At 39.6% G+C, this 26,202-nt stretch overlaps 1 protein-coding gene across 2 annotated transcripts in view; it reads left to right on the top strand.

Moving 5' to 3' along the window:
• The window catches only part of unc5b (unc-5 netrin receptor B), a 114,760-nt gene extending 90,266 nt beyond the window's left edge, over nt 1–24,494 (top strand). The window contains exons 8-17 of one of the 2 annotated variants that reach the window (XM_074676180.1): nt 2,590–2,622; nt 9,490–9,684; nt 10,039–10,407; nt 12,565–12,652; nt 13,047–13,221; nt 13,305–13,544; nt 15,428–15,577; nt 16,078–16,242; nt 18,089–18,267; nt 20,526–24,494. In XM_074676180.1, the coding sequence (XP_074532281.1) occupies nt 2,590–2,622; nt 9,490–9,684; nt 10,039–10,407; nt 12,565–12,652; nt 13,047–13,221; nt 13,305–13,544; nt 15,428–15,577; nt 16,078–16,242; nt 18,089–18,267; nt 20,526–20,691 (1,760 nt within the window). In that variant the 3' untranslated portion in view covers nt 20,692–24,494. The remainder of the gene's footprint in view (nt 1–2,589; nt 2,623–9,489; nt 9,685–10,038; nt 10,408–12,564; nt 12,653–13,046; nt 13,222–13,304; nt 13,545–15,427; nt 15,578–16,077; nt 16,243–18,088; nt 18,268–20,525) is intronic. The other variant, XM_074676181.1, reaches the window with a different exon arrangement.
• The last annotated feature ends 1,708 nt before the right edge of the window (nt 24,495–26,202 follow it).

The raw sequence follows: 26,202 nt of genomic DNA, 5'->3' as shown, positions 1-26,202 counted from the left end.
TTTTTGGCTCCGAAATGACTTAGATCCAGGCAAAATGGCTCCTGTGAAAAGAAAACAAATAAAAATTTGCTGAATAAACAAGAGAAAAATTACTTGTATTAAGACATTATTTTAGCTTCAAGCAAATTTTCCAAAAAAAAAACAAAAATAATTTCTTGTTCTATTGGCAGATTTTTTTTTACATGTTTCAACCAATTCAGACCTCAATTTTGTTATTAAATAACTTGAAATAAGACATTTTTCTGGACTGGTCAGGTGAATATGGCTCATATGAAGTAAAACAAGACAATTTTTACGTACAAGACAAAAACACCTGATAAGATTTCAGTTTTTTGCAGTGGACTCCTCATCCTTGTTTTTAATCAGCGTTCTTTTTGGTTTTCTTAAGCCCCATTTCCACCAAGCGGTTCAGTTCTGTTCGTCTCGGTAGGACACGCATTTTGTAGCGTTTTCACCGACTAATCCTGAGACAGATCCTCAGAGCCGTCTGAAAATCACAAAGAAGACGAATTGCTGGATGTCTTCATCGCTGCTCTTTGTTTACTGTGTTGCTTTTTTCTCTTTCATTGGATTTATTTGCGAGGTACACTTTGTTGTGCTGCTATAGCTTCATACTATTACGTAACTGATGCAGCTATCGGCATCCAGCTCTCACACTGCCTACCACAAGGGGGCAGTGTTGGCTGTGGAAATGCAATCAGGACCAAGCTTAACCGATTCAACCAAACTGTACTGATCTAAACAGGAGGAAACTGAGCTTTAAGCTACCCTAAAGGATGACAAGAGGTGTTAAAAGAGAATCTGTGTCAGAATGAAGGTGCTCTAATTGGACCATCCCTAAAGCGGAGGATATCTCCTTCTCATTTAACCGAGTGATGTATGAAAAACAGGAGGATTCTTGTGTATTTCCAGGTCTCAGTTTCCACATCGCGCGTTGGCTGCCTCAGGTGGTTGTTGAATTGTTCATAACAAGTTCTGCAGGCGTGGATTTCTCTGCTCATGATAAAGTTTTCTGAGGTGCATTGCATTTCAAAGCCACTTTGCAGAGAAATGTATTCCAAAGAGATTTAGCCATCTCAGCGTGGTGAGAGGAGGAACGGTACGAGGAGAGAGATGAAAGGAGGAACGGCTCAATCGCAGACAGATGTTTCACGAGGCCAAATTTAGGTCCACAAAGAGAGGAGGCAAGTGATCCACATCTAAAAGGCACAGATGGAGACGGAGAGGGAGGGAACGCAGACCCGGGGAGTGCAGGGGGAGAGGGAGCGAGCATGACACGGCCAAGTCGAAAAATTAGCACAGAGAGGAGCATATGAGAGTGAGTCAGAGCCGCTCTGACACCCAATGTGCAGCCCGTGATGAGCTGGGAGGAATCCAGCTGACAGCGCATTACAATCCCACAGACGCACATCCACAGAGGCAGCGCGATGCGTTCAAGTGCACACTCCACATCACTCACTCACTCACTCACTCAGAGCAGCACGCTCATGCATGCAGACGACTCGTAAACGCACGTGTGACTCAGGGATCAGCCGCGGCGGCCGACGTACTCACGAGCTCTGACATAAACAGGCTTCCCCTGTAGCAGCCAGATTAGACAAACACTGCGTCTGATGTGAGCGTGCAGAGCCGTGCTCTCAGGAGGCTGTCAGGGAAACATGCACTCAAGTGTCGAAGGGGGGAAGACGGGGAGGAAATCTGTAAACGTGCCACTTGGCAAACCACAGGTTACTGCCTGATTTATTCATTGTTCCAGCACTTTAATGTGATTAATCTGTGTACAAACTGCTCTAATGACTTTGCATGCTTCTGACAAACAATGGCAGCTCCCTTTCATGTCTCAATCATAGTGATCCCCTCTGAGCAGCCGTAAATGTAAAACGCTCAGAGACGCCACAAACCATCATCCTCCTGCCTCCTCACGAGCTAACTGCTGCGAGGAGAAGCTAAAAGTCGGGGAATCCATTTGGCGCTTTGATGATGCTGATGGGAGACGGGGGTTATTTGGTTGGAGACGGAGTAAGTGACACGATCCTGAAAGATGGTTTCGACATTCATCAAACCTCTCAGGGATGATTCGCCTCGGCGTTGTTTGGGAAAAGATTGCTCCCGTCAGGATAGAGATGTGCTCCTTTTCCTCTGGAAGGAGGCGATAACGTAGCCTGCAGGCTGTGTAAAGACACGTTTTCAATCTGCATTGTACTCCCTCATGCACCGCACACAGCAGCGGCGTCCTTGTTCATTTTTAAAACTGTCTTTAACTTTAACGCTCTCATCCAAACACTCCTAATCTTTCTCTCAGTCATTTTCAAATCGGCTCCTATTCCCCGTGCAGCGTGTAAACAACGACGCTGAATCTCATTCCACGTTTCAGAGAATAAAGGTTATTCATTTCAGGATCTAAAGTATGGTCTTATTATCTGTCTGCCTTTTTGCTTTCATATTGATGAGCTGCTGTTTACGTTCCAGTTTCTACTTTGCATTTTATTATGTTGTATCTTCCATTTGCATAACAACTAGTCCATCCATTTTTACGTCCTTGTGTTTTTTTCTTTTCCTCTTCTCTTGTTTTTTCTCCTGATCAAACAGATAAAAAGATTTCTATTGAACATGCAAGCCATCGTAAGTTCACGTCCCATACTGGCCTCATACTGTCTGTTTGTGCTGTGTTAGTGTGTGTGTGTGTGTGCTTATATGAGTCCTAACATCTGTGTCGGAGCTGAATGTGCATCTCACTGTGTGTCGTCTTCTCTCCACGCCGTGTTGTCACCTCGCATCGCGCTCAGTGGAGACACACCTCACCTTTTTATCCAGAGTGTTGTTTTCCCGTCATGTCTCGGAGGTTGACTAAGCTCTCACAGGTTTCTGAGCCGGCTCTTCGTCAAAACGTTGCATCGAATGGAGATTATGTAACACATCCAGGCTGTTTAGATTAAAGACGTAAAGTTATAACGTGATAAAAAAAGGTCCTGGTGTCAACACGAGTGATCAACCTGAAGAGATTAACCTTTTGATGCCTGTTGTTGCAAATTTGCGTCATAGCTGGAAATGACTTTTGTATCTTATTATTACCTGTCGATTCATATCCTACACAAACCAAAGATCCAATCAGATCCACTGTGTCACAATACAGGTGAAACTCAAAAAATTAGAATATCGTGCAAATGTTCGTGCAATTAGATTTACAAGGTGAAACTAATCTATGACATTAGCTCATAACATGCAACTCAAGATATTTCAAGCCTTTTGGGCCCCTTTAGCATGAATTACTGCCTCAATGGGGTGTGGCATAGATGCTATCAGCTTGTGGCACTGCTGAGGTGTTATGGAAGACCAGGATGCCTCAGCCTTCAGCTCTGCTGCATTGTTTGGTCTCATGTCTCTCTCTTTCTCTTGGCAATCCTCCATAGAAATTCTCTACGGGGTTCAGGTCAGGTGAGTTTTCTGGCCAATCGAGCACAGCTATCCGATGGTCATTCAACCAGGATTTGGTACTTTTGGTGCCATGTCCTGTTGGAAAATGAAGTCAGAGTCTCCAAAAAGCTGGTCTGCTGAAAGAAACTTCACACTGGACTTCAAGCATCTTGGGTTGTGTGCTTCTCCATTCTTCCTCCAGACTCTTGGACTGTTGTTTCCAAATATGATGCAAAATTTGCTCTCATTAGAAAAGAGGATCACTGAGCAACAGACCAGTTCTTGTTTTTCTTTAGCCCAGGTTAGACGCTTCTGACGTTATTTGTTGTTCAGGAGCGGCTTGATTAGAGGAATACGACATTTAAAGCCCATTTCCCAGATTCCCGTCTACTAACTCCTGCCTCCTGCTATTCTTCAATTAATGTGCTTTGATACAGCACTTTGAGAACGTCCAACTTCTTTTGCTATTACCTGTTGAGGCTTTCCCTCCTTGTGGAGGGTGTCAATGATGGTTTTCTGCACATCTGTCAGGTCAGCAGTCTTCTCCTTGATTGTGAATTCTATTGAACCAGACTGGGGCCATGTCCACTTGTAGCCGGGTATTTTCAAAAACAAGTTTGTTTTGAAAAGTACTTTCGTCCACATGCAGCGGGTAAATCCACCAGTGAGTGCGGCTCCAGGCATGCCAAACCCATTCTGGGCAGTGTTTTCCTGACGTAAAACCCATGCCAGCCAATCAGTATGAGCCCCCATCAGTCAGCTGTGATGTTTGAGAACCGAAAACAGAATTTTCCAAAACCTTCACTTTGGCCGGAGTTTTTAGAAAACATCGTTTTTATTAGAGCATTTTAACAAATCATTTTAATATCATTTTAATATCTTGTCTTTAATTTTGCACTGCAAATTTTATCTTAAAATCTGTTTTTATCTTAAAATCTGTTTTTCAAATCTGTTTTAAAATCAATTTTAATCTTTTGTTTGTTTTTTGTTGTTGTTTGTTTTATTGTATCTTTTTAATTAATCTCATTTTTAATTGAATTTTAATTGTTTTCTATAATTTGTTCTGCCTGTAAAGCACTTTGAATTGCATTGCTGAAATGTGCTATAGAAATAAACTTGCCTTGCCTTAAAACTGCTGTTTCATGTGGACAACATGAAAATGTATGCAGTTTCCCAAATACCTGGCTACGTGTGAACATGGCCTGGGAGACCATTTAAAGGCTCAGGAACCCTTCACAGGTGTTTTGGATTAATTAGCTAATGAGCATTTAACACTTTGGGCCGACAGTATTGAACCTTTTCACAATATCCTAATTTTCTGAGATTTTAAATTTGGGCTTTTCAAAAACTTTAAGCCATGATTATCAAGATTACAACAAATAAAGGCTTGAAATATCTCACTTTGCGTGTAATGAGTTGATATCACGTGCTAGTTTCACCTTTGAAGTTGAATTGCTGACATGAATGAATTTTGCACGATATTCTAATTTTTTGAGTTTCACCTGTATATCAGTCAGGGGAGGAACATGTTGTTATATAAAATATAACTTAGGTATAACTATTGTGTGTGCTACACTCTAATTTACAATCTCCACTTAATTTAACATCTGTTTGAATGCAAAAACACACAAAACAATCTGTTTTTATAATTGTGAGTTAGTTCAGGCAGTAAGGGGTTAAAAAGTCATGCCTGATTTTTAACTAGTTTCATCTGAGCGATAAAACAAACATCCCTCTAGGATTTCTGATTCTGTGATTCTGTTTGAGGGTCTCAGCTTCACTGTTAATTAACTTAGCACAACACGTAATCAAGTCTGATCGATTTGGAAAATTATCTAATTGCGATTTTTTTTGGTCCAATATTTTGATTCGATTTAGCATGCATGCATTATTCACAAAACACAAGCAATAAATACTTTCATGTATGATCAACAGTGTTGGGACTAAGGTGTTACTTTTTCCAGAAACGGGTAATTGAATTAATTACTAGATGAAACTTAATAACAATGTGTTCCTACACTGTAAAAAAATGAAGTCTTATCAAGCGATTTTGTCTTTTTTCAAGGGAAAATGTCTTTTTAGACTAAACTTGAGCCACATTCACCATACCAGTCCAGAAAAATGTCTTATTTCAAGTTATTTAAAGACTAAATGAGGTATGAATTGCTTGGCAATAAGTAAAGTAAAAGAAAATCTGCCAATGGAACAAAAGAAAAGTTACATTTTTCTAGTTTGAAGCAAATTTTCTAGAAATTCAAACCTCATTTTTGTCTTTGAATGACTTGAAATATGACATTTTCCTGGACTGGTCAGTTGAATGTGGCTCATATCAAGTATAACAAGACAATTTTACTTAAAATAAGACAAAAACACTTGATAAGATTTCAGTTTTTTGCAGCGGACAAATGTGTAACCATGTTAAGAGGACATAAAAAGTCTTTCTCAGAGTTTAAGGTTCATTTCCAAGAAGCATTGTTTGAGTTTTATCTGTCAGTGATCAAAATAAGGTTAGAGAGACTTATTTTGTAATTACACCGTCAAAAAACCAACAAACAGACTATGTAACGCGTCCATGTTAAGTCAGAAGCAAAGAGGAACTTGTAGCTCCTGAGCGAAGGCGGGAAAGCGACAGGCCTCTGAGCAGAGCCTCTCTGATCCACAGGCACAGCACTTCCTGCAGAAAAACAGCTGATTTCTGTCTGAGTCCCAGTTAATCTGTGATAGAGTTTACATTTGAAGTGATGCTAATTCCTGTAGCTCAACGTGACGTGGGCTCAGGGGAGAGCCGCCACGGTAATGCACCTAATTCGCCATTGTTCCGTTTGTGGTAATAAGTGCGGACGGCTGTCGGATTCGCTTCCATCGCGCCACGTGAGCACTGAAGCTCTCCTCTGCCAGCCCCGTCTGCCTCCGGCGTCCCTCTCCTCCACCCTTTCTTCCTCCCTCTGTGGCGTCTGCGCCTTCCTCCAACTTCTCCCTGCTCTTTTAACACGGGCCTTCTCCTCAAGCACAGCGCTCCTTATCTCCTCGCGCCTCCTCACCACACTCCTAATCCGTCTGTCCTCTCAACAAATCACAACCTTATCTAACTCCTTCCTATCACTTTTGCCAAATTGCCTCTCCTCCGCGCTCTCCTCCTCTGTTTATCCAGCCAGTCGAGTGCTTGAGTTTTTTTTCTCCCCTTCTCCATTGTCTCCCGCCAACCTCGCTCCTCGTCTGCCTCTCCTCCGCCGTGGTGTGACTGGCTCACGTGGCCGGGCTGGGCTCTGCGAGTGTTTGGGAGTCGGGGCTGAGCTGTGGAGGGTTTGCTGACCAATCACCCAGGAGAGAGGAGAGGAGCCGAGCAGTTATTTACTCTGCTGGAAGATCACAGAGCACGACAAGAAGTTGAAAACTAGGTTTAAAAGTCTGAATCGAATCATCGCTCAAGAGTTACCGGTCCCTGTGATCATTCCTCTTCTCCTTATGGATGTAAAAAAAACTTCCACAGAGGGGTGATGCAGTGATCTACCTGTTGAACATCAGCTGATATTTGCCCGTCGACAGTTATCTAACATAATCTGCCCCATCCTGATCCCAGCAGCTGATGTTTGTCGTATCACATCCTATCTCTATCTCCCGTCTATCGCATCAGTTTAATGTAAGAAAACCACCTGAGAGCTGATTCAGTGATTACTCAGCCTCAGAGGAAGATTAGCCAGACGTCTCCCCGTGACATTTCAAGAGGAGGGACGACTAAACGAGTTTAACGCTCTGAAACTCAAAGCTCCCTCAAAAACCAGGCATGGAGAATGAAAATAAGTTGGTGTAAGAATCAGTTAAATCACTTAACCGCTCAGAATAGAAGCCACACATGTTCCCAGGCTGTGAAGCCAGGATATTCAGAGCTCCCCCTGCTGGCTGGCTGGCTGCAGTATAGGTCATATGGCGTTTCATTTACATCAGAACTGGGAAAAGGGGAATGGGAAGGATGTTATTTCTGAATTAAAAGCGCCCCAGATGCAAAGTGGGTAAAAAAAAAATACAACAGCACATTTGGTGCTGATCTACCAGGTTGTTAGCCGTTGTTAGCTGTTGTTAGCATGTCCTGCTTGAAGAATGTAAATAACACTACAGCAATATTTTTATAAACATTGAACAATATTATGTATACGCCTGATTTAGTACCCCAAACACTTTTTTAGAAATGCTAGAAAGCTGAAATCTTATCATCTAATTAATTACAGGATTTGTAATCTAATTAATCTGATTAATCGCATTTTAATCTCATATCTGCTCAAGGTCACCAAATAAAGAATTTGAATACTAGGACTTTAAACAATTGTAGTGCAAGACTAATCAATTGAATACACCAAGAAGAGGAGATTTGAAATCCACGTTTTTATTGGTGAAGTGTGCTTCATAAATGAAATTCAAAAGAAAAAAGGTCAAGCACATCAGTAAACCAATTAGGCCAGGTGCATTAGAAAATGTAATACAAATACAGTTAAATAAAATAAATAGAATTCAGAAATAAAATAAGGCTGAGCCTCATTTAGGCACATGAGCAGACTATCAATCAAAATTAATACTAAAGCTGACTCAATACAGCAATTCAAAAAAGTACATAGTAACAGTATTACATGCCTCTAAATAGGGCAACATCAAAAGCAAGATGCTAACAGGCATTTATTTTAAAAAGGTATCTGCAGTCATAATCTGTTTGTCTCAAAATCATGTCATCTTTACACCCAACCTCAGCCTTTGGAAGTTTAGATTTATTTTTAATCTAAACTTATACAAGGGTGACATGGCAGGGCCCTGCCAGCAACTCTTCTTTAGCAGTCCTCTCATCACTGTACAGCCGGTGAATTCTTTTCATCATCGTAGCTCTCAACTGTAGCTGGAAACTTTTTAGGCCCTTGTCTTCCATGATTGAAATTGGCCTGCAATCAGCAGCAACCCACTTTGTGATTGAGTTTGTTAGTTTTCTGTCGTGACTTTGCTTATTCGTTTTCCAAATTCAGCAAGTGTTGGTCGGCCAGATGAGCTCACGGTAGCACTAGCCGCACCTCTAACAGTGGAACTTGTCCGGACATGCTTCACATCCTACGGGTCACTCAATGGGCCAAATTTAAAACACTTGCGCCTTGACTTGCCACTCATGATTTATTGTGTTAATTTTTATAGCGCGTTAATTTGCATCGTAATTAATCAATCTAATGAACGCATTAAACTGACTGCCCTACTTATTATACTTGATTTGAGCCACAGTCAACTGACCAGTCCAGAAAAATGTCTAATTTCAAGTTATTAAAGACAAAAATGAGGTCTGAATTGCTGTAACAATTGATTAAAAAGAATCTGCCGATGGAAGAAGAGAGTAATGAAACAAGAGTAATGTCTTAGTAAAATGTCCAGTAACTTCCCCCTCAAATTTTTTCTTGTTCAATTGGCATATTTTTATAATAACTTGAGGCAAGACTTTTTTCTGGACTGCTCAGGTGAATGTGGCTTGTTTGAGTCTAAAAAGACATTTTGTACTTAAAATAAATCAAAAATACTTGAAAAGATTTCAGTTTTTTCAGTGATTGTTGAGTTTGAAGGAAGAGGAAGAAATATTAAAGTAACCAAAGATTTTCTTGATATAGGAAATGTTACACGACAGCCTTTAGAAATCTTCTCCTTTCACTTCTGAGCTCTGTTCAGTTAAAATATTCAACAATCGATGGCTCCATTGATTTGATATTTGCTAAATGTTGATTTAAAAGTCAAAAGTGTCGACCTCACGTCCCAAAGCCTGAAGCCTATTCAGGACTCTTCCATCAAGAGATAAGAAAGTAGAGAAAACTCATTCTCTGAGTGTAACAGGGTAAAAAAAAAACACATTTTACGGATGGCAGAAGTGTGGAGTAAACTAACCGTTTCAGCACTAACTAATCCTCGATCACTAATTCATGCTTCTCTCTGCTCTGCTGGGTCTGCTCCTCTTGACGTCTTCTCCTCCCTCTCGTGTTTCCCTCATGTTGAATGTTTTTACTCGTGTGTCTCTTAACGACGTCCTGACCGTCTTTTCTCCCCCCCCCCCCCCCTCAGCGCTGGCGCCCGGTATGGGTGTCGCAGTCTACGCCGGTCTGGTGGGGGCCCTGCTGCTGTGTGTGATCCTGGTGTTGTGCGTGGGAGTGTTGGCATATCGTCGCAGATGCCGCCATCTCCACGGAGACATCACTGATTCTTCATCTGCGCTCACCGCCGCCTTCCACCCTGGCAACTACAAGCCTCCTAGACAGGGTAACATCACACACACACACACACACACACACAGATCAATCAGTACACACACACTTTCTGCTGCTCTCATTTTTAGAGAAGCGCTTATTCACCATTCATCCCTACTATCACTGTGCTATTAATACCCTCCCATAAATTAATTCTCTTTACGCCATTATCTCCTCTCGCTAAGTCACTTCTCCGTTTCATTTTTCACCCTAAAAGCATTTGTCATGGTTTCCCTCTTCTTGTTCCTACCATCAAATATTAATTAGCAGCATTAATCCGTTTCTCCCGGGTCACTTTAAGCGCCCTCGTCCCTGCTCGTGTCGTCTCAGGTGATGAGAATCGTCTCCTCTGCTCCTCTGTCCACAGACAACCCCCACCCTCTGCATCCCTCAGCTCCCCCAGACCTGACGGCCACGGCGGGGCATTTCCGGGGTCCGCTCTTCTCCCTGCAGCAGGGCGTGAACGACAGCCCCCACAAAATCCCCATGACCACCTCCCCCCTGCTGGACCCCCTGCCCAGCCTTAAAATCAAAGTGTACAACGCCTCCACCCTGTCCTCGCTGGAGCTCCCCCCGGACATGTACTCCAGCGACGGCGAGATCCTCAGCCTGAAGTCGGTGGGCACCATAGGGAGGGACAGAGACTACCACAGCCACACGCTGTCCAGAGAGCCGGGTCTGAGCACCAGCGCCACCCTGGGTGCCCTGGGAGGACGCCTCACCATCCCCAACACAGGTCAGAGGTCGCCGAGCACAGTCATAAATCGTCATAGATACAAATGTTTGTGCTGAAATGTAAAAGGAGTGAAAGTCTGATACCTGAAAACTCACTTCAGGGCAGAACCAAAGTGTTTTGTCAGCTCTGGATTTTGTCATCAATACAGAAGAAACTGTCTGTGTCAGACAAAACAAATAAACCACAAGGCAAACTCAAAGTCAGCCAAAACTTTAGGGTTTGTTCTGACAGAAAAACTCAAACTAAACCCAGAATCTCTTTCCCTCCTTTAGAAAATGGACAGATAGTCCTCAGACTGCTGCTTTATCTAAAACCCCGGGAAGGACAGTGGAGCTGATGGCAAAACAGCTTCTGTTGCCTCCACTTGTCGTGTTTTCAGAAAGTTAGCGAGTGATAAACTTTAGGGGATTTAATCAGTGTCAGAGAAACAAACTGAAATTCTGTACCAACTGGAAATGAGATGGGGGTTTTTTTCTTTGCATGACTTCTCTGTGAATGTAAGGCAGCGTTCAACTTTCAGGGCATGGACATAGTAGTCTCAGTGACATCACCCATCTGCCTCTGGTGCAGAGTAATGATGCCAGTAGTCAGCAGACATAATATTGAACTGCAAAAAACTAAAATCTTTTCAAGTGTTTTTGTCTTATTATTAGTAGAAAATGTCTTTTTAGACTCAATATGGGCCACATTCACCTGACCAGTCCAGGAAATGTCTTGTTTCAAGTTATTTAAAGACAAAATGAGGACTGAATTGCTTGAAACTAGTTTAAAAAATCTGCGAATGGAACAAGAGAAAAGTTACTAGTATTAAGTCATCATTCTAGTTTAAGCAAATTTTTCTTGTCTTTGAATTATATTTAATTCTTTTTTCCACATTTATTTTTGTATTAATTTTTACTTTTATTTATTTATTTACTTGTGTAAATATTTTTCTTATTTTTTTATTTTTACATTTATTTTTTGATTTATTTATTTATGGAAATAGTTTTTTTAATCTTTTATTTCTTATTTAGTTTTTACAGATTTTACAGTTAAGTAGTCATTTTCAACTAGAGCCCGACTGATATGGGGATTTTGGGGCCGATGCCAGTACCGATCCTGGGGCCAAAAAATAAGCCGATATCCGATATATCGGCTGATATATATAATAAAATCATTGATATACACAGGATATATACTGTATATGAACACAAATCATTATAATACCCATATGATTCAAGACAGAGACAGAACGCTATTAAATCAAAACAAGGAACTTAAATTATAAAACTGTCAACATAAGAACTGTAGTGTTAACCACTGATATATAAGAACAAGCTGTAAACACAATTATAAATACAGAAGTCAAACTTTAAACACAGTAAGTAGAAAAAAAAGTCAAACCGTAAACACACAATGAGCAACTAACACGACGTTGAAACGCAGTATTATAGTCTTACATTAGATAATGGTGGACGGAGGGGGCGGGGACTCGGGCAGTGTGCAGCCCAACACACAGACTCACAGGAGCAGGAGTGACAGAATCTCCACTGTGCAAAATTTTTTATAATCGGCTACATTTTGGTCAATGTTGATTAATCGGTGACAGGCCCAACCGATTAATTGGCCCAACCGATTAATCGGCCCGACGGATTAATCGGTCGGGCCGATTAATCGGTCAGGCTCTAGTTTCAACAGCAGGCAGTAAATCAACTGTGTTATTCTCACTCTGCAGATCTTTTGATCTGAGAATGATAACGCTATAACATCATACCAGTGTTTCCCACATACATGTTTTACCTGGAAATGTCCCTTTAAGTCCATTTTCAGCCTCTCAGGATTTAAAACTGTTGATGAACCTCAGTGCGGTATGAAACGGTGTTCACAGCATGAAAAGAGGCATTCATGATCAGCGCCTCAGGAAGGATCTGGATCTGAATCCTGTCTCTGTTCAAAGGATCCAGTGGTTTTTAGTTCCTCAGATTGTTGCAAATAAAAGTGAAAAGTTTAGAAAAACTAAAAGAGAGTCTTTTGGAGGTGAACGATCCGTGGATAGTCACTTCACACCTTGAATACAGCAGCTTTATTTTCACACACAGAGAAACCAGAACCGTCTGCACCTGTTGTGAAGAAATGTTAATTATAAGACGAGATAAGTAACAACGCCTTCCTCCTCAGGTGTGAGTCTCCTGGTTCCTCCCGGCACGATCCCCCAGGGGAAGTTTTATGAGATGTACCTCATCATCAACAAGTGGGACAAAACCACGTGAGTGCTCCTCATCCTCTTTCCTCTGCTTCACTCATCCTTCGCAAACACGGAGCGGTACAAACCTCGCTCTCACCTCAATCAGAAATAATCCACTGCACGGATCACCTGCTGCGAGCCACTCTGGCTTATTTTTTTTAGAAGCTAGGATAAAAAAAAAAAATCAGCTTATTTTAGCTTCCACACCAACATCAGAGTGGATTTCTTTCCTGCCAAGTTGGTGAGGGTTTGATATTCAGTGTGGCTCAATTGCATCAATACCAGCATGTTCCACGCCGCGCTGCGACCGTGATGTTCTTTTACAAATGAAGTGTGATGTTTTGGCGGCTGTTGCAAACACCCGTGTTCTTCTGTCTGTGTGTTTTGTGTGTGTGTGTGTGTGTGACATTTCCAGGCTTCCCTCAGAAGGCAGTCAGACCGTGTTGAGTCCCGTGGTGAGCTGCGGCCCGTCTGGTATGCTGCTCAACCGTCCTGTGGTTCTTACTTTGCCGCACTGCGCCCAGCTCGACACGCCGACGCCTGACTGGACCCTCACGCTCAAAACGCAGACGCACCAAGGAGCCTGGGAGGTGAGGCAGCGTCAGACTGGTACCAGATAACTGATTGGTTGTTTTTTGTGGTGTCTCTGACTTTAGTTTGCTCCTTTCACCAGGAGGTGCTGACCGTGGGGGAGGAGACTCTGTCGTCTCCGTGCTACCTGCAGCTGGAGGAGGAGTGTTGTCACGTCCTCATGGAGCAGCTGGGGACGTACGGTTTGGTGGGACAGTCCTGTCCTCCGCAGCCGGCGTGCAAACGGCTTCAGCTCGCCCTGTTCGCCCCCCGAGCCCCGTGCCTCTCTCTGGACTACAGCCTCCGGATCTACTGCATCCATGACACCCCGCATGCTCTCAAGGTGATGACGCAAGACGTGACCTATTGCTTACAGATCCAGGATCTTCTTCATCCACAGAAGCATTGACCTAAAATAGATCTGACGTGAGACGTGATGGGAGAAGTCTTAAAACTGCAAACTGAGAGGAGATATAAGATCTTCTCATGGAAACAAAAGAAAATAGAAAAATGATAACCATACGTTTTATTTTAGAGCGCCTTTCAGACCACTCAAGTTCACTTTACAAATAATTAAAATGTAGTTTCAAGGAAAAAACACAATAAAAAAAGATAAAACAACAAACAAAGGTGACATAAAGTTAAAACAAAAATAAAAACTAATACATTTTAATTTATAAAGCACTTTCTAGACACTCAAAGTCAATTTACAATGGATAAAAACAACAAATAAAACAACACACAGTAACAAAACATGAATAAAAAGAAACAGAACAGAAAAACAAATTGCATACAAAGACAATTATACATTAAAAGCCTTTTAAAAAGGTGGGTTTTGTTTGAAATGCTTTACGTTATGAGAACAGAAAATATTGATTTGTAATTCTATTTCTACATTTATTTTTGCTATAATTTTTACTTTTTTTATGTAGATGTTTTTTAATTTATTTTTCATTGTTACTTTTATTAATTCATTAATTTACTTTTGTAAAAAAAAAAATATTTTGTTTTAATTTTTTCAGTTATTTACGTATTTACTTGTGTATTTTTTGTCTTTATTTATGCTTTTATTTATTTATTTTATATTCATTTATTTATTATTAATTATTTATTTACGTATTTAAATTGTTTTTGTTTTTATTTTTGTTTCTTTTTGTTTTTTGTTTTTTTTTATTTTTGTTTTTTATTTTATTTTGGCAGTTTTGGTCTTCCATAGTGGTCTACAACTTTATCCATAGAAGACATTTTTTTCTGTTGAGATGTGGCTTAGAAAAGGCTTAAAAAGTACTCCCTGTTCCCCAGCCTCTTTGGATACTTTGTGTTGGAGTTGCATTTACACCATGAACAGTGTTTGACCATTTTTAAACTCAAAATCTCAGGAAAATCTTTAAAAAAAACAACAAAAACCGACCTTCTGCCATGTATTTTAATGGATGGATCCGAGTGATTGGCTTATCATGTATGTGGGCGGGACTTAGTCATAGGTCAATTCTGGACCAGTTGAAGCTTATGGAGGGATTTATGGAGGACACAGAAAAGGAGTTAGTTATGAAAATCAATGTGTGAGGGGTCAGAAAATGAAGAGGAGGGGCCCCAGGACAGAGCTCTGGGGCACACCAGAAGTAACAAGAGACGGCTGAGAAGTGAAGGATTTTAGAAAACAATGTTTTATCCAAGCACAAATATAAAAACAGAGCTTTATTTGATTTTAAACAAAACACTTCTGTTCAGACTTCACTTTATTTTCAAGGTTTAAAGGTTGAAATCTTGCAACAAAGCAGACTGCTAATCAAGAAAAAGTCACATTTTGAGTTAAAAACTGATTAGCATAAACTCCTGCAGATCCAGTGTACTCATCCAAATCAGATTCTGCTGACACATCCAGAATCTTCTTCATCCACAGAAGCACTGACCTAAAATAGATGTGTACCATACAGCTTTCATAAGAAGAGAGCTTCATCCAGAGAAACTTGGACTCACCTAAGATAATTATTTCCTCCTTTTCGTCTCACAGAGCAGCCGGGGTGGTAAACACAAGCGAGCTGTTTGCTGTTTGCTGGCATCACTCTACATGTTTTCTGGCTCTTAAAGTTCAAACAGCTTTCTGACTGTTATCTCACACATTTCCATTTCAGAGACTCGCAGAATGCTCTTTTTTAATTCAGCATCTTTAAGGCCGTGTTGTGTAAAATCTGCGTTAAAGACAGACTCGTTTGCTCTCTGCAGGAGGTGCTGGACTTGGAGAGGAGTCTCGGTGGAGTTCTGCTGGAGGATCCCAAGCCGCTGCTCTTCAAAGACAGCTACCACAACCTGCGCCTGTCCATCCACGACATCCCCCACACTCACTGGAGGAGCAAACTACTAGCAAAGTATCAGGTGAGGCTGGTTAAAGGTGATGTGGATACAGTCAAAACCTGGAAAAACATCAACCAACAAAACATTTGTTCAGTTATCAGCCTGGCTGTATAAAAGCTAACTTTCATATAAAAGCTACGGTCTGACAAACAGAGTAGAAAGGTTTTCCAGGAAATACAGCTTGCAGACTTTATACCACTCACTGCTGCTGTAAACATCCAAACTCGTCTGCACGCTCTCTGAGATTGCAGTCCAAAGCCTTTCTGAAAAACAAACAGGAAGCCTGATAGAGATCTTAATTCATGAACAGAAGGCTCCAGAAATAATGTACCTCTGACACACAGAGTGAAGCCAGTTATTGGAAATTCTCAGTGTATAAAAAAGCATCTATATCTTCCTCATTGAATGGAAACTGTGTTCCAGATCCTTCCTGATTACGCCGCTCAGAACAAAAGCAGTTAAATCACAGCGCAGAGATTCTTTTTTCTTTGATGACTGGTTTGTTTTTCTTTGTTTTGCAGGAGATCCCCTTCTACCACATCTGGAGCGGCAGCCAGAGACCGCTGCACTGCACCTTCAGCCTGGAGAGAGGCAGCCTGGCTGTGTCCCAGCTCAGCTGTAAGATCTGCGTGCGACAGGTGGAAGGGGAGGGGCAGATATTCCAGCTGCACACCGATATTCAGGAGGTAATGATGACAAGTGGGATGAGAAGCTTCCCCCAGGGAGCAGGGACGTGTTCGAAGGATCTCAACGTATTTCCACTACAGGACCCAGGGTCTGAATCAGGTCTCACTGGGTTTGAGCCAGTGAGACCAGTGACTCGTTGTAGCTACAAAAATATCTGAATAAAAACAGTAATTAGGATAATTAGAAATAAAGATTTTTTATTTTTCTTACAGAGGGTTTTGATATTTAACGTCATTAACACAAATTTTAACCCTGCATCAACATTATGTTGAACTAAATATGCATCACATCTGTCAAAAAAGCTTTCAGATAATTGGATTTTTTTAACGTTTTTCATATATTTTGAATTTCGTTTCTATTATTATTTTTTACTCAAGCTAAAAAAATTTTTTTTTTAGGATATTGCAATTTTTTTCCCAAGATTTTATTTATTTAATAAATGTTAAAAAAAAAAGGAAATTATTTAAATTCAATTTTTTTTTAAATTGCAAATTGTTATTTTATTTTAAATTTTTTTTTTTTTAATTGATGCAAAAATAGCTAAGTTACTCAAATTCCATTTCTTGAAAGTCTCTCTGAATTTTCAAAATTTGGGAATTTTTCTCAAATTTTTTTCACTTTTTAAACTTTTTAAAAATATTTTGCAAATTTTTGAAATGTAATTTTAAAAAATTTGAATTAACAGTATTTGAAAAAAATTCAATTTTTTTGAATAGACGCAAAAATAGCAAAAGTATTCAAATTCCATTTCTTGAAAAACTTTGAAAATGTTTGAAATTTTTACAATTTTTGAAAATTTAGCAAAAGTTTTAGATTACAATATTTTATATTTATGACGTTCTGGCAAATTTTTGATTTTTCAAAATTTGGTGATTTTTCTGCAAATGTTTGCACTTTTTCAAACTTTTTTTGATATTTGCAAATTTTTGACATTTTAAATCATTTTGAAAATTGATTTCTTTTATATACATATATATACATATATATATATATATATATATATATATATATATATATATATATATATATATATATATATATATATATATATTACAAATTCATGAAATCAATAACATTAAAAATTTTGCAGTTTTTCTCAAGTAAATATCTAAGACATCACATGCACAATTGTATCAACTCAAAAACTTCACATTTAGATAATTATTCTCTAGGTTTTTACTACCTGTAGAATTTTATACACTTTTTTTGCCTTCATTGTAAAGATGAAGTAGAGCAAAGGTTGCAGACCCCTTCCCTAGCTCTATGTTTCCCCTAAATTGTCCCTGCTCTGGGGATAAGGCTTTGAGAAAGAACAGGGCCTGTAGGGTGAGCCTTGCTCTAAACATTTCCTCCGCATTCAGAACGGCAGCATCAGTTTGACTGATGTGTGTCCATATCACTTTGACTTCTATAACACTTTTGAGGAATTAGTGGCTGCCAGTTTCATAATAATACACCTGTGAGCTCAGTCTATAAATCAGGAAAGAGAGCTCAGAGGGAAAGTTGTTATTATGAGTTGCAGGTGATAAAAAAAGTTGAATATAAGGCAGCCGTGGCATTTTCCAGTGGTTATGAAACGACATGAAAGTAGCTTCTGAAACTCAGTCTGAAGCTGCTCCAGCTTTTCTCTGCAAACTAACTTCTCTCCACAAAACCTGTGCTCAGGCCTCAGTGGAAATACAGACAAAAATGGGTGTAAAGACCCTCGTTTCTAAAAATAATCTCCTGATTTCTTAAAGTCGAAGAACTTTCTGTGAAATTTCCTCATGAAAGCTGCAGTTTTGCCAAATCTTAAAAGAAGCACAGAAGTCAGTCTTAATGTTTCTCCCTCCTCTCTCGGTCCAGACTCTACCACCACACTCGCCCCTCCCATCAGGGGGCTCCTGCCTGCCCTCCTCTCAGGTGGGACCCTACGCCTTTCGCCTGCCTGACTCCATCCGCCAGAAGATCTGTGCCAGTCTGGACGCTCCCAGCGCTCGAGGATGTGACTGGAGACTACTGGCCCGCAGTCTGGGCTTTGACAGGTCAGATTCACCTCACGTGTTTATATGCGTGGAGGGTGGACACACTTCACCTGTAGAGTCCTGATACTCAGGGTCTTGGTTTCTGATGGGGCTAACCCCATCAGTTACTGGTCAGTTTATCAAACATTTAAATTCAGGTCAGCTCCTGTTATATGCTACAGATGTCCTCAGACAGTAGCTGCTGGTATAATGCTATAATACTGAAGTACCAGGATGTAAACAAGCCCAGATGACAGGTGGCATCTTGTATGTTGGTTTTGCTGGATTTGGATCAAAAAGTGATTTCTTTGGAGAGCAATGAGCTACCAGCACAGGTGTGTAGACATTCACCTGCAAAGAGGACCAAAGCTGGTGGTGCTAGCTTTGCTAACTTTAGCCACACTTAGCAATTTGACGCAATTTACCTACAGACTTTGAGCTGCTGTTTAGGCATGTTGGATTAAATATCTTCAATTTAGATTCTTATCGGAGTGCTTTCTAAACTTTGGTCCACAGCAGTGATTCCCAAAATAGGTTTGGTAAATTTTTGCAAATTATTTAAGTTTCAATATCTATTTAAATTTTTTTTTTTTTTTTTTTTTGAAATAACATTTTTTTAATTAAGGAAATTTTTAAAATATGACCAATTTTGGCAAAGTTTTTACATTTCATTTTCTTTTTAATTTTTCAGTTTCAAATTGTTTAAAATTTTTGCTAATATATATTTTTAATTTTGAAATTTTTAAAGTTTTTTAAAGTTATAGAATTTCAAATTTTATTGGAATTTTGGATTTTTTTTAACTCACATTTAATTTTTAATTTAGGCAAATTTTTTAAAATATTAACAATTTAGGCAAATTTTTACATTTCAAAATTGATTGAAGTTCTTTTGGGGTTTTTTTCTGATTTCAAATTCTTTGAAATTTTTGCTAATATTTTTTAGTTTAATTTTTCAAATTTTTAAAGCTTTTGAAAGTTCTGCAAACATTTTGGATTTCAAATTTTAATGGAATTTTGGTATTTTTATTACATTTTTTTTATCTAGGCAAATTTTAGGCAAATTCAAAAATTGTTTAAGTTTTTTTTTATATTTTTCAAAATTTTAATTGTTTGAAATTTTTGGCAATTTTTTTTTATTTAAAGGTTCTGCAAATTTTTTAGAGTTTCAAAATTTTTTAAAATCTTTGAAGTTTTTTTAGTTTACAACTTTTTTGTAATATTTGAAAATGTTAACAAAAAAAATGATATCAACTTTAAAAATACAAAAACTTCTTACTTGGATAATTATTGACTAGATTTAACTATGTATAGAATTTTATACTCTGTATAATCTTTATTGTGAAGATAAAGTAGATTTTGCGGCTCCAGAATGACTTTAATCCAGATGAGCTGAGGAAAAATGGCTCCTGTGATAGTAAAGGTTGCAGACCCAGCCTTAGGGATTCGTGAAACTGTGATAACTTTAATTTCAGCCTCATCTACCTCTGGCTACCTGCACATTTGAGAGTCCATTTTAAGATTCAGTTATCACTCTTAAGGTCCTGATAGGACTTCCTGAGTCCTTTTTAATCTCTTGAACTAATGTGAAGCCTGAGATCCTCTGGTGGGTTCATCTTAGAGATTTAAGATCCAAGGAGAAAATCAGGCAGCCCTAATCTTTGTCCTCTGAAATCTCACACATAAAGCTCTTTTGCTTAAAATGGAAGAGTTTGAGGAGTAGGGGGGGGTTGTTGTGTTTTGGTGTTTTGATGAGGATGAGATAAAATGAAATGATCAAGTTAAAAAAGAAGATAAAATCCACCAAACGTGTGCACTGGGTGTAATTAAATGATGTGAGAAGCAGAAATGTGGGTTAAAGGTGTAAGGAAAGTGTGAGATCCAATTAACTCTGTGTTTTATTTCTGTTTGTTACATTTTTTGACCTTTTCGTGTCCTCCATTGTCCCGTTGTTCTTTGTTACTTTGCTGTGACTTTAACGTCATGTCATGTGGAAATTTAAAGGTGCAACCTTGATTAAAAGAAGTGTTTTCACAACTCGGATCTAAAAGTATGTCTTGAATCTAAAGCTCATAAACAGGATCCAGCCATGCGTGCCATTGTTGCTTTGGAGACATTTGTTCTCACTAATTAGCTTCTCACACTCAGTGAAATATGAGCGTTAGCTTAGCATTGATGAACAGACTCTCAGGATAAAGTTGTACCACATTATTTGCACTCGACAGATTTAACGGTTGGAACTTTTACTCATTAGTAAAAGACGCTTTTCTTTTCTTCCTCAGGTACTTGAACTACTTTGCGACCAAGCCGAGCCCCACAGGCGTCCTGCTGGACTTATGGGAAGCCTGTCACCAAGCTGATGCAGACCTGGTCTCTCTGGCGACCGCGCTGGAAGAGATGGGCAAAAGTGAGGTGCTTGTTGTCATGACGACGGATGGGGATTGTTGATTGGTCAAGAAACGAGGGAGCAAGCAAGACTTTTTTTTTTTTCTTTTTTTCCTCCCCCTCCGACTCCGCCGTGATGAAAATCAGAATATGCACACCCTGCATCTCGTCTCCCTCACACGGACTGCATCACCTCTGCCTCATCCTCCTGGTCACCGCCCCCTCCTCGCCCTCCCAGACCAGCCTCTGTAGCTACACCACGCAGGCCACCCAAGGAAAACCGCTGACCTGATCCAGCTTGAATCCTCAATGTAGCATCAGCGAGACGTGGAGCAGTCTGAGGGTACGCAGGCGTAAACTGGGTGTGAAGCGATCTGTCAGAGCTGACGCTGACTGTCATTGTGAAAGATTGAAAATTACACTATTGTTGTATATATATGATACAGCTTAGGGGAAAAACCATCCATGTATTCAGCACAAAGAGGCCCGAAAACAAACGCTAACACGGGATTACACGTGTTGGGTAGCAGCATGAAAGCATGATTGGAAACCATCTCACCTCATGGCAGAGGCTTTTTGTTTTCCAATGACAGGCAGCACGGATCCGTCTGCAACCTCCTCAGGCTACAGACACACACACACACACACACTACACACACACTAAAACTGGTCATTCATTGGCTCTACATCACACAGGCCTGGATTTCTTTTCTTCACCCGTCCACAAACCACACAACAAGGACTGAAACCCTCCGAGTTTGAGGGCTGGAGCATTTCGCTGCGGGCTGGGGAACATATACAGCTGCCTCTTCTTTGTAGTGGGCGGATGCATTGTGAAGTCCGCTGAAGAATTGGCGGAGAACTAGACCGATTGACTCTTTATATTGTACCAACAAATGCCTCAAAGCCTTGGCATATCATTGCGACTCACAGGAGTGTTTCTCTTTCATCTCTCCCCGCGTTCCTCTATCGCTCTGCCACACTCCTCCTCCGATCTGTCGAGAATAAACTGCAGGAGAGCTTTCCAGCCGTCCCTTAAAAGTTTCCTTTGGGGAACGCTCTTTAAGTTATTGTCCATATTTGTGGATTTTTTTTTTTTTTTTTATATCACTGTCATTTCTCTTAAGGATCACGTAGACCCTGTTCTATCATCTCTGCTTGGCTCCTGAGCTGCTGTGTTTCAGTTTTGGGGTGTACTGCAAAGCCAGATTAACAGGCTGGTGAGTTATACTGAGCTTAATTTTACAGTGTCACATTAAGACCTGGTGAGTTTGTATCTGAAGCGAGTTAATTCATGCAGACACAGTAGCACAGTTTGTAGCGTCGCGTCACTTAGATCCACTCTTCCTTCCCCTGCACTCAATATTTTTTACGTCCAAACTCCAAAGTCATTTCTGTTATTCCTCATTAGAAGATACTTTAGGCTCTGAGACCACGTCCAAACTTTACTGCTGCATTATGATGAAGGTTTAAGAGCTCCACTGTGTGCAGCAGTCCCATAAGAAACAAATGAGAGCACATCGGCAGTAAAATTGCCGTATTGATTCAAGAAATATTCATAAACGTATCCGCAGTGTTCCTCTGTTGTCGTCTTCGCAGACGCTGTTAGGTTTTTTTTGCAGCAACAACAGGTTTTTTTTTTTTTTCACACAAACAGTCTGACTCCAGAGCCACAGTCGCTCTTTTCTGCTCGGCACAAAAGTGTCAAACGAAGCTTTTAACGCCCTCTTCTATTTGAAGCACGGTGCACCTGCAGCAGAAAACCTGACGACTCGAAAAGGTGACGTCCACCTGTCGAGGTTACACCTTCAGGATTTCAGGAAAAGCGCAGTGAGGAGGTTTTCATTGGTTTAAAAAAAGTCTTGTTCTTAAACTGAAGCCTGTTTGGGACTCAAAAAAGAAAATTTCTTTAAGTAAGTTAGCAAGGAAGTTTTTTTTTTTTAAGGAATGTTTTGTCCTGTAAAACTCTGCAACCAGGGCTTTGCTAGCTAAAAGTGAAAATCTCTTTATTTTTTTTTTCTTTTGAGAGTCCAATCACTTCTTGACTCTACCTCCTGACATGTTTTACAATCTCCAAAAAAAATACACAAGAACGTCAGCTATCAACATCGTTAAACATGATGTAAAACCTCGTTTTTAACCTCTTATAACTAATGAAAACAAAACTTTTCAGAAAAAGAGGACTTGGATACAAAGCAGCCAAACGATATCTTCAAATCACCACAGCAATCAGACGTGAGAAACATTTCTACCAGGTGTATCAATTTTCTAAAGTTTGACCACAGCCCATCTGGAATGACTGGGGAGATGGATTTTTTTTACCTATACTGCAGCCAGCCACCAGGGGGAGCAGTTTTTGTTGACCTCACTCGTTTACGTTACGATAATGATCTGATGAGCTCTAAATTAATTCATGATCTGTACTTATTTACTTCAACAACAAACACGCACACGTTTGTAGGAGATGCAGCTTTATAACAGTGGGTGATGGTGCTCATGGGAAATGTAGTCTTCTGCTTGTGATCCACAGAGTTCACCAGAATCAGTTCCTCTCAGCTTCTTTGAGAAAACCTGGAGCTAGCTTTGTGGTACACCCCTCAGGACCCCTGAAACGCTGTTTGTTCTCATTAAATTCTGTTGAAAACGTAAAGTACGTTGTGTAAAACATGATGAGAAGTGGTTCAGTGAACATCTTTTGGGTGTTTTTGCTGTAACAGAGAGCCACACTTCAGAGATGAATATTACAGAGCAGATACGACCAGGCATAAATCAAATTGACAGTAAGGGACCGTGAAATTTACCTCAACACTAACTGTGTTATGTTTCAATTTATTCTCCGTGCAGCGCTCCTCTCTGTGTCCATCAGTCCATCCATCACCCTCTTTGTTAATTTCATACTGAGTCGCCTGCTTTGTGGTCAGGGTCCTCAAGCTACTCCACATTATCAATATTGCTCTGTCACTTTTTGTTACACTGGAATTGAAATACTGTCATCTGTGACTTTGTCATTACTTTAATTTCTTTTTCCCCTGAAAGCAAAAAAAAAAAGTATTCATGTCTTTGAAATCACAAAAACCAAAACACAGGCAGTATCCCTCCTCCCCCCTCAGCAGTGAGTCATGCCACTGTTTGTGTGAATGAGCTGAAGCATACTGTACGTGTGTGTGTGTGTGTGTGTGTGCATGTGTGTGTGTGTGAGATGAATGAGTGGGTCTGTGTGGGCAGGTGGGCGTGCACATGCAGTGTGTGCACGCTCACAGTCTGTCATCTCTCTTTGTAAGTGCTATGCAAGTACAAAAGACAAGCGAAGCATTTTGACTTCTTTTGTGTCCTGGAAGAGTAATTCTATTTTTTCAGACCAGGGCGTCGACAGGGTTTTGATTTTGTATCCCAAAGTGGTTAAAGAGTGCGGGGTGAACGGGGTGTGTGTGGCAAATCCTCGTCTGGATTGGACGAAATGGATCACTGACCAAGAGAAGTCAGAACTGGAGGAGCACATTTTGGAGAAAAGAAATAAAAACATGGTGCAACGGCTGCAGTGGAAAACACAGTGAACTCGTGCCCGGGAGGAAATCACTGAACACGGCCAGTTCAGTTCTTAGGATCCCTGATTACTGCAGGACTATTTTCTCATTACAGAGACTGGCTAGCTGTAGACCACGGTGTTGTTTTGTCCAGATTTCTCGAGTGTCCGTCGGATCTTTGGCCATAGCTCTGGATGTTTTTCGCTGGAGCTGGACTGGATTCCTCCTCGCTCCAATCTAAGAGAAAAACTTTGCCTTTGTTCAAAAAAGACATTTTTACAGAAAACAAAATGGATTCAGTGACATTATTTTATGTCTGTAAAGTACAAATTGTAAATAAACGTCTAGCCTTCTTACCTGTAACTAAATATAATTTTTATGCAATAAATTATATTTCTTAGTTTAACAGAATCGTGTGCTTTGTGGTTATTCAGTTAAAACTTAATGCCAAGGGGTCTGCAACCTTCATTATTGAATATTTGGAGCCTCACACTCTACTTAACCTTCACAAGAAAGATTATATGGTTTGTTAAATTCTATACATAGTTAAAACTGTAGAACTACAAAAAGAATACTTAAATTTGGTAACATACATGGATAAAACTGCGTGACTTATCATTTTTCATTGTTTACCAATGTCTTGTCACATATTAAGCATGTATATTAAGCCGACACGTTGGCAATTAAATAAATCCACCTCCACAATAAAGACAAAAAAGTTTTTAAAATCTGCATTGTTAAAAAAAACTAGTGAATACTTATCTAAATGGGAATGTTTTTTATCTTTAAATTTGTGTATATGACATCTGACTTTTTTATTTTTATAAATTTGCAAATATTTCAAAAAACCAAGAAAATTTAAAGAAAATTGCAAAATTATTTTAAAAAATCGACATTTAAAAAATTTACAAGGACTTTAAAAAAAATTTAAATTGAAATTTGATAATTTTTTGCACTTAATTTTTTTTTAAATGTAGAAATTTTAATTTAATGTTTTTTTTTTAAACTATACTTGAAATTGATAAAATAAATTAAATGAAATAACATTAAAAAAAAATAAAATATAAGAAATCAAAATCTCATCATTTTTTCTGTTTTATTTTTAATATTTAATTTTTTATTTTTTGGTGGATTTATTTTTCTTACCAGGGCTGTGAAACTTGAAGTTAGCCACAGTTGAATTAAAAGTTGGTGGGCTATTGATGTTGTCGGAGGTGAAATTTAAGGAAAAAAACAATTATGAGAAATAAAAATCTCATTGTTTTTTCTGTTTCATATTTATTTATTCTTTATTATATTCTTTGGTAGATTTACATATCTTCCCAGGGCTGTAAAACTCGAGGTTAGCCACAGGTGCATGGAAAGTTGGTGGGCTGTTGATGTTGTAGAAGGTGAAGTAGAGCGGTGGCAGGCTTTATTACAAAATGTGATGCTTACTTAGTTCAACAAAATGTTAATTCATGATTTTATTTCATGTTAAGTTGTTAGTCATCAATATCTTCTGTAAGAAGCTTAAAAATTCTTTATTTCATTAATATTTTTTAAAGCTACAAGGAGCCACTTCATAGGGCTGCTGGTTGCAGACCTCTGTTCATACCTTTTGGGTCACCTTCCCAGGACAAAACCTCCACTGATTGCTTTTGTGTTTTATCACTCCAACTCTATTTTCACCTCAAATGCAGAACCACTACCCCTCTGACCCTCACGCTTCATTGGAGAATTCCCTTTAGGTCCATTTAGCTTTAAAAGCTTTTAACTGGCTTTGCTGTCCACCTTTCAAATTAACAATGTTTTAGAGACACTAATAGTGTCCTTCATGGATCGACTCTGGTCAGATTGAGCATTCTTACCTTAAGATGTGTCGGGATTCATCAGATTAGACTCTTACCTTGAGAATAAATATCCTGTTGAGTCATCCGGGGTGAGCGTGCACTGCAGAGTGAATTTAACAGCAGGCACCTCCTTGCACCTGTTTCATTAAATGCACTGCTAATTAAGGACTGATGTGCCACCCTTCAGTGCCTGAGTTAATTGAACCTTTTTATAATAC

The sequence above is a fragment of the Halichoeres trimaculatus genome, unplaced genomic scaffold (assembly GCF_033239565.1).
Source record: "Halichoeres trimaculatus isolate MK-OKI-2021-1 unplaced genomic scaffold, fHalTri1.1 fHalTri1_scaffold_8, whole genome shotgun sequence".
Taxonomy (NCBI): domain Eukaryota; kingdom Metazoa; phylum Chordata; class Actinopteri; order Labriformes; family Labridae; genus Halichoeres; species Halichoeres trimaculatus.
This window is presented reverse-complemented; position numbering and strand designations above follow the sequence as displayed.